This window comes from Cupressus sempervirens, chromosome 11 (assembly GCF_028749045.1).
Source record: "Cupressus sempervirens isolate cs-2001-9-10 chromosome 11, ASM2874904v1, whole genome shotgun sequence".
Classification (NCBI taxonomy): Eukaryota; Viridiplantae; Streptophyta; class Pinopsida; order Cupressales; family Cupressaceae; genus Cupressus; species Cupressus sempervirens.
In genome coordinates this window covers 649,448,448-649,457,676 of record NC_143128.1, presented here as the reverse complement: position 1 = coordinate 649,457,676, position 9,229 = coordinate 649,448,448, and the positions used below count along the sequence as shown (strand labels likewise).

Here is a 9,229-nt window from a genome sequence, read left to right as displayed (position 1 = left end):
TTCTAATTGTGTAAAATTAAACAATTAGTTTTACTTATAAAATATTGTTATATTTCAATACATTTCATTTTTCCTTATAGAAATGTGAGTTTTAATATCAAAATTAAATTCTTAGTTTCATTAATTAAAATGTAATATATTTTAATTCTTTATTATAACCATGATTTTATTTTGACTATTTGTTTTATTAAGAAAAATAATTATATTTAATTCTCTCTCAGACACACAACTTATGTTGGTATCACTCTATCTTACTATTTTATCTTTCTCTTCCTACTCTATATTATCTATCCTTTTTTCTTCTACATATATGTTTATGTTGTTATTGTTGTATATTGTTATTTATCTCTATTAGATCACAAGCTCATTTCTAAAATAAAAATTTAACGACAAAATATGAGCAATCTTATCAAATCACAAGTACATTTCTAAACAAAAGTTAATGCATTTCTAATGTTAATTTAGATTCTCACTCATCTACATCTCTACAACCATTATGTGTTAGGCACTAACGCATTGTGTTAAAAATTATGATTTTCATTATTGAAATCTTCCTGTACCTCTCTACTTCCTTCCATATCACTTTCCATCTTCACATTTATCTTTGTATCAATATACTTGACATATATATGAAAAACCAACATACATTTCCTCTAGTTGTCTCTGGTCACCTCTTTGGCCTACCCATTGCGATTGCTAGTAAATATTTCGTTTACTCGATAAACCTTCAACATATATTCAGTGTAAATCTTTCCTCTAATGTCTTGTTACGCATCATCACTCAGGGTTTGAATCGGCGGTGAGTGCATTAACTCGTTATAGAGAGTAATGAACCTCGGCAAGAGCTTGCTAGGAAGTTGTCCCTCTGCCCAGCAAGTTTTGCCGCTTAAGCATCCATTGATCAGTACAAGGAGGAAAAAGAAGCTCAGTATTCGCTTTTCTGCAGGTAAATAATGTTTCTTAGGAAAAAATCTGTTTTTTTTACTTTCGACAAGGAGTTCAAATCATACAAATAACCTAGGTTGTGCAGGCGCAAAGACTGAGCTCCCCAGGTCGACAATGAAGACATACAGGCTGTCAGATCTGCAGTCTTCGGAGCTTCATGATCTCAAGGCTCGCCCTCGTATCGACTTTACTTCAATTCTTGGCGTGGTACATTTTTCCTTACTGAACGTTAAACCCTAAGCCTTAACTAGGGCTCTTTCTGTCACAAATGGTATGCGTAGCTCTCACAACTGTGTTCATGCACAATTCGGTGACACGAGACTTTGGATATGTTTACCCAGGTTAGCCCAATTGTTGAGGATGTTCGGAAGAGAGGGGACGCTGCTGTTAGAGAGTATGCGTTTCTACTTTAAGATTTTTTATTTCCATACTTGATAATAGACAACCAAGAAATACAGTAACAGTTCACTAGTTATTGCTTCATTCTGGTGGTGATGATCTGAAATGTTGATGATGAAAAACTACACAGTTTAATCTAGAAATGCTTGTATCTAACTTGATGGACTGTGGAAACTACATGATTTTAGTAACAGAACCAAAGACCACGCAGGGTCACTGAGGGAGGAGCAACAAGCCACGCAGGATCTCATAAGAAGAATTTGCAGACAACGCATGGTCACTGAAGGAGGAATTACAGATTTAGCAATGCTTAATACAACATAAAGCCAATCAATGTCTACAAGTGCAGAGTATAGAGGAGTAAGAACAATACATGATTTAAAAGCCACAGTAATCAGAATTCCTTCAAAGGACAGTGAAGAGCAATCTGAAACAGCACCCCTGTATTTATACTTATAGTTCCTTCAAACAATGAAGCTATCAGCTTATGTATCAAATTCGCTCCACTCTATAGGTGGATGAAACTCAGAAAAAATGCCATCCGGTCTCAGTACTTGAATTGCATAGTCATGCCGACGAATGCCCTGATCTTCTATTGCCTCATACGAGGATTTTTTGCTATATCTTTTTTCAGAGGACAAATAGTATCTTAGAAAGAGAATTGCTTTCCTTTGCATAGGGCCATTGTCTCTCCAACCTGGCCTCAGCTCTTTTATTCTCCACCGGATTAGAGTACACCATTTTGTGAAATTTGTCCTAAGAACTCTCCAACGAAATAGAAATCTGCATAGAAATACATTGGAATAGAGTCTTCTTGAATGTAAGCTCCCTTGTCTGTCCTGTAACCAGTCCTATTTTCTTGATTTACATAATCTCCGTGGAAAGAATAAGCCAAAGCAAGTTAAACGAATTATCTAAATCGGTTACCTAACCAAAAAGAATCTCATGCCAAGTTAAGTTGCCCCGAAAACCCCACTCCATCAAACCAGCAAAGAATAAAAGCCAGACCTCTCTGGCGGCAAAAACATAGAAGGAAATGCTTTACGGTCTTAGGAACCCTACAAAGAAGACAAAAGTTCAAATTGGAGGAAAGAAAAGACCAAGGTAATTTATACAACAAGAGCAACCATGTAAAGCAGGCATATTACGATTCCGGAATACTACACCAAAGATGCTTAAGAATTTTAAACCACAGGCTAGAAGAAAGGCTAAGTTTCCAGCAATCATTAAGATGCCTGGTAACATTCTGAGATTTAACCAAATATCCATAAAACATTTGACTTAATGTTTTGAAAACCTGTGCCATCACACCATTTGCTGGTGACTAGCATGTGATCAATATTATCATGCTGAACAGGAAATATATCACACTGCAGGTTTCCCTAAGGACAGAATAATTCTCCGCTGGGTTTGTGGCATATCAAATTCTGTCCTAGGGAGGCCCATGTTTTCAATTGATTTTAACTAAAATATCCTCAAAAATCTTTGTGCCTTTACCGAGAGATGGTTTATTATTTAATCCTGATGTCTACTAAGAACAAGCCTATGATTTCTTAAAATCGATTCAATATTTCAGTTGTTTTTTTGTGGGCATGCTACCAAATATTGTACTTTTTCATGAATTTACAGGTTCACTACCAAATTTGATGGTGTTAAATTGGATAAGATTGTGGAATGTGTTGCTGACCTGCCGGATCCCGAGGTAAGGAATTTTTGACATAGATTCTAGTATGGTTGAGTTTCTTTTTTTCTGATAAATTCTGTGAATCTGTACACTTGGGTTTCATTTTTGTGATGCAATGTCGAATAATTAAGTTTTATTCAAATGTTATGTACTGTTGCCAGATGTTATATGTTTGCATGTTCCTTTGGTATCGTAGTCTTCAATGAACTGATGATATTGCAATGTTCTCTGTTGCATGGAGCCTTGATTCACAGCAGTATATCAGGCCATGGAGCATAACATGGGTGGTTAATTACTATTAGTCATGAGTTGTGATTGGTTTATCCTATTGTACGATTGAGCTATTGAAATTGTATTTTTCTATTGAAGATCCTCTGAAGTTCAACCTTACTTATGGATTTGTGGTAAATACTGAGTTAAGGATGATCTTACCATAAGGGTGGTCCGTGGAATAGATTCATTAATTTAGTCTGGTAGGTTGGCAAATGTTTATGTGCCTTTTTTGTGTTTCATGTTGGGTTTGTGCTGTTTTGCTTCTTAGCTAGCTGTATCCATTTTAATTTTTTGGGGCAATTGCCTTTTATCAGTAGGATAATAGAGTTAAGTATTGCAACCTTCATCATTAAAATGGATAATTCGATTGCTCAATTGTAGGTCACAACTGAACTGCATGTATTGGCGTTTCTCAAAAAATTAAAAGGATTATGCTATATTAAATTAGTCAATAAATTTTTTGGGTATGACTGAGTGTTGATGTTTTCGGATCACTGCAAATGTACTTGTATTGCCTGAATTGGTATATATTTTTCAAAGGCAGCTTTCCTCAAATAAATAAGAGTAAGACATGAATAGACATGTCCCTTTAAGGGACATATCTATTTGTTAATTAATAATTAATATTATAATAAATATAACTATTGTTATGTATTATTATTATATTAATTTATGATTAATATATAACCATAGTTATATATATTATTATTATATTAATTTATCTCATATAATAATAAATACATATATAACTATATCTCATAGGTTTATCCAACTGAAGCTACCACACATTAACACTCCCTCTTAGCAAGGGAGGATAAACACAAGACAAATATTACACCATTGGTAATATCTTAGAGGTTTTCCATCATTAATATCACATACGATATCAAGAGTATTGATCTTCAGAATATCAACATATGATATTTATCAATTACTCAAAACAAAGTTTAGATATCACATTTGATATCAAGAGTATTGGCCTCCCAGAATTTTAATGATATTCACCACTTACTCAAAACGTTTAGATATCACATATATTAGATGACTTAAGTATAATTATAAGAGTTAAGAATAACTCTCTAACTAATCTATACATTAACACTCCCTCTTAGATTAGTGGGGTAAACACATATAAGAGGTCTTTGATCAGAAGACTTCTTTTACTCAATGTCAAATATAAAACATTGTAACACATGAGAGTTTGGCCTACAAGAATATCAATTTCATGATATTCACCAATCTCTCAAAAGCAATGGCCTATCAGAAACATCAACTTAATGATGATCACCAAATGCTCAGTGTGGTAATGGCCTATCAAAATATCAGGGCATGATATACACCAAGTACCGAAAATATATCTATACAAACAACTTGTAGATAATCAAATTAATGATATCAACCGCCTAGTTGTTTGATTTACAAGATAAGGCCCTTACATGAAACACCTTCACAAAAATGAATCATGCTACAAGTTATTGTAAGGATGTCACTTTACAACAATTTTTCCTATACAAGTGATAATCATTTAGAAGTCGTCACTTCCTCATGATGCACACAGGGGATAGGCCCATACAAAAGCCACATGGTCATAGTCCTCATGACTATGATAACTTATGATCTTTAGAGAAACCATTTGAGCATGGTCTACTCTCTCTTAATCAATAAGATAGGGTTCACTGAAGGTTAACCAAATAGCATCCTCAGTCTTCTCCCTCTGAAACCTGCAAGAACATTCTCGTAGGAAAAGATCAAGGCAAATAACTCATATAAAAATGTAAATAAGAATGTTAACATTAATTAAAATGTCACTAATTTAACTCATGTTTATTACCAACAACAGCATAAACAATTCTAACGTAACTCTTCATTTTATATTTTCAATAAAGGAACTAAGATAATAAAATAATCAAACTTTACCATTCATACTCCCACAATGATTCTCTTTATATTTAATAAATATTATATTAAATTATTAAATATCATAAATTTAAAATAGATATATTATAATAATTATAATATAAAAGAAATACATTACCTTACATAATCCGTGAGACTCCATGCTCTCTTAATAGTCCACCAAAAATTTATTACCATTCATGATTAGAAATTTATCAATAAATAATAATGATATAATTTATTACCTTATGTGCAAATTTTAGGGATTTATGTGCCTCTTGACTTGGCATTGGAAATCATTTATCTCTATACTTTGGCTTCAAGCATCAAATCCATGATCTCCATCTGAATCACAGACACCTTCATTTTAACGCTCACGCAACTTCTCGCCTTTGGTGTTATCAGTCTCTATAATATTTAATTTCACAAGACATCGTCGACTAGAAAAGATGAGCACTATCGATACTCTACTTCCCCATATTGAAAGACCAATCCAAAGCAATGTATCACTGTCAGAAAGCAATTTACGCGCCCCCCTTCATCGAGATTCAAAATACTTTCTATAAAATACATAATATTTACGCACGACTTGCAGAGTTAGAGTAATTTGTATTGAGATATATACAAGAATACATTTCTTCTGCCCTGGTATTTTATGTTAATCTGACAGGGCCAATCATGCTTGTTGCAGACTTTAACGTTCATATGTCTCACATCACCTGATGGGATGCCAAGTATTCTTCTTGAAATTTACTGCTCCAATTGCCCGGTCCTTTCCACACAAATACTTCATTCTTCTTTGCTTCAAGTAGATGGCCTTGAAACACAGGAGTTCTGAGATATTACCCCACATCATGACGATGATATTGCCTCCTTGGTGATTCAACATCTCTCATCGAGCCAACAATGATACCTGTTTTGCGACATTCCCTAAGCAGCCTTTTGTAGACATTAGATGAAACATGGGTTGAATATGCACAATATCTCCAGCTTGGCAATGTCTACAAGTTGGAACCATATTCAATACAGATTGAATGACATCTAACCTTGAAATTCCAACGCATGTAGAGATTACAAACAATGATCTAATATTGGAATGTGATCAGAAATTGCATGCCAAGAATAATAAAAAAATTTGGCATTGACCCTCTCCTCACTGAGCATTTTCAAAAAATTTGCTCGACGTCACAGTTAAGCACTGACTCGGCTACATTTAGCCTTCAAGAAGTGTAGTGGAGATTTCGAGTCAGTAATCAGAAATTGCCCCACATAGCTTGCTGATCCCAATGACATCATTGGCATACAATCTGAGATCATTTCTTCTTTTCCATACATTTGCAATCCTGCTCTGATACCATGTTGATGTTTTCGGATCGCTGCAAATGTACTTGCATTGCCTGAATTGGTATATATTTTTCAAAGGCAGCTTTCCTCAAATAAATAAGAGTAAGACATGAATAGACATGTCCCTTTAAGGGACATATCTATTTGTTAATTAATAATTAATATTATAATAAATATAACCATTGTTATGTATTATTATTATATTAATTTATGATTAATATACAACCATAGTTATATATATTATTATTATATTAATTTATCTCATATAATAATAAACACATATATAACTATATCTCATAGGTTTATCCAACTGAAGCTACCACACATTAACACTGAGCAATACTGATGGTTAATAAAAAGTTTTAAGGTCTGGTGAAATGTTCTTCCTTGTGTAACTTCTTGTCATGAAAGGCAAGGGTTTTTTCTTGTATTGACTGAACAGGATTTTGAATTTTTAATGTTTTGTTGAAAGAGGTCTTGAACTATATTTCCTATGTTCTATGGGGGGTTGGGGGGACGACATGGGACATGTTTCCGGGACGTTTCCTAGAGGGCCATTTTTAGGAGATACCAGGGGATGGTAGTATACAGCATAATAAATTTCAATATAGTGTTATAACTTATAACACTACTCCCAAACATACGAAAATCCACAAAGTATTTATATCCAAAGCTCTCAAACATTTATCTAGAAGTCTTGAATATCAAAATACAATAGTTCACGAAACTATTTGGCTATCACTATCCAAAGACTTAAATTGTTATGATAAATCAATGTTGCTGTAGCTGTATTAAAAAGAGGAGATGAAAGGTCCCTATATAGATTTACAAAGACGATGTTTCTAAAAGAAATTATCGTGAAGTAACGGCAAAAATAGAAACTACTTAATAAGCTAAAGAGTAACTAAGATGACCATTAAAGAAACATTATAATATTCTAATACACTCCTTTAATGGTCATTGTCTAACTGTTGTCTTTTGGTCACAAATTCTTCAAAACATTTTGCACTTGCAGAGGCCCTCCCTAGATTTGCAAAATGTAAATGACCAAGAAGCCAAAATCCATCCAGAAAAGAACAAAGAAGGGTGCCCCTTCTTCAGAAAGCTTTGCAAAAAGAGACGAGCCTACCATTGACCTTGCCACTGAGATGAGTTTGCCACTAACCCTCCCAAAATCAGCAAAACATTTGACCAGAAATCATCACAAAAACATCAAACCCGGTGTTGGATAATGAAGCTACTCTTCCTTGGAGACAAAGACAAACACTAAGAACAACTAGCATGATTTTGAGGAGATATCGACAAACCCTCCAAACTTTGTAGATGAGCATGATGCCCCAAAAAAAAAATACAAAAAACCACAATTTTTTAGGAGAAAAATCATAAAAACCAAACACGATTCTTGAGGTGAAAAATCAATCAAAAACAGAAAACATAATCCAAGACATGGATTAGTGAATACAAAGCTTAATTAAGAGGGAAAACAGTAAAATCCAACAGATAATTTTTGAGGAAAAGTTATAAACCCACTAGATAATTTTTGAGGAAAAAATCATAAACCAACAAAGAAATCCCATGCGACTTTGCGAATTATAAGATCAAAAAATTTTCTTGGAGGGAAAAAATTATGAAAACCCATTACAAAAATCTTCATGCAGCTAAACACATGGTAAAACAATAAATGAAAGGGCATGTGAGAACATGCAAGAAACATGCAAGAGTATGCAACTCATTTGCAGATACATGCAAGCTTTGAAAATCGTAGACTTTTGCCCAAATCAACGATGACAACCCTCAACCAAGCTTGAGATTTTCAGCAAAAATCTTCAAAGATGAACCACAAAAATTTCATAAAATACCTCTTAATGATTTTTATTTCAAAAACTTGAAAGAACAAATTTCAAGAAAATATTCCAGATCAAAAGAGGCTTGAATTTTTCTTAAAAAATTAGTCAAATTTTATGAAATTCCATCGACCCGCTCTGATACCATGTTATGTTAAATCGATGTTGGTGTAGTTGTATTAAACGAAAGAGATGAAAGCTCCTTATATAGATTTACAAAGATGATGTTTCTAAAAGAAACAATCATGAACTAAAGAGAAAAGTAGAAACTACTTATAAATTGAAGAGTAAATGTTACATCCCAAATTTGGTCCTAATTTTAAATTTATTCATAGCGGTTAGACTGAACGGATTTTTTCTTTCATAATCATGTGAAGTAGGCAGTTATTTATATCCGTTGTATTCATTATATTAACTGTTTAATGAAGATGGTCGTTATCCATTATTTGTCATGTGATGTTTAGCAGATACTTGATTTTGGAATTATGGTTAATAATTAAATTCTTTATTTATATTAAATGTTATTATGAAACTACTTATTATTGTGGAAATATTGCACGGGTGATTGTAGGAGAAGATGAAGGGGGGAAACATTTCTAAACAGGATCAACAGAATGGGATACTAGCGTAGTCCAGTCATTAGGTTGACAGGTGTGACTTTAAATTGCCTTGATAAGGACCTAGCGACTTGAACTTTAGGATACAATGGAAGGACCCGCTTGAGCTATTAAATAAACAATTTAAAACATAAATTAATTTAATTAAAAATAATACGTACCTCAAAGGTTTTTGATTGATCTTTTATCCACATCATTATAATATATACCTATGTACGTACACATAG

The 9,229-nt window shown here is 33.3% G+C and overlaps 1 protein-coding gene across 2 annotated transcripts in view; it reads left to right on the top strand.

The window, feature by feature from the left end:
* The first annotated feature begins 596 nt into the window (after positions 1 to 596).
* The window catches only part of HDH (histidinol dehydrogenase), a 58,181-nt gene continuing 49,548 nt past the window's right edge, over positions 597 to 9,229 (top strand). Inside the window, exons 1-4 of one of the 2 annotated variants that reach the window (XM_089811357.1) lie at positions 597 to 946; positions 1,031 to 1,152; positions 1,287 to 1,339; positions 2,974 to 3,046. In XM_089811357.1, coding sequence (XP_089667483.1) covers positions 829 to 946; positions 1,031 to 1,152; positions 1,287 to 1,339; positions 2,974 to 3,046 — 366 coding nt within the window. In that variant the 5' untranslated portion in view covers positions 597 to 828. Of the gene's footprint in view, positions 947 to 1,021; positions 1,153 to 1,286; positions 1,340 to 2,973; positions 3,047 to 9,229 lie in introns of both variants that reach the window. The other variant, XM_089811355.1, reaches the window with a different exon arrangement.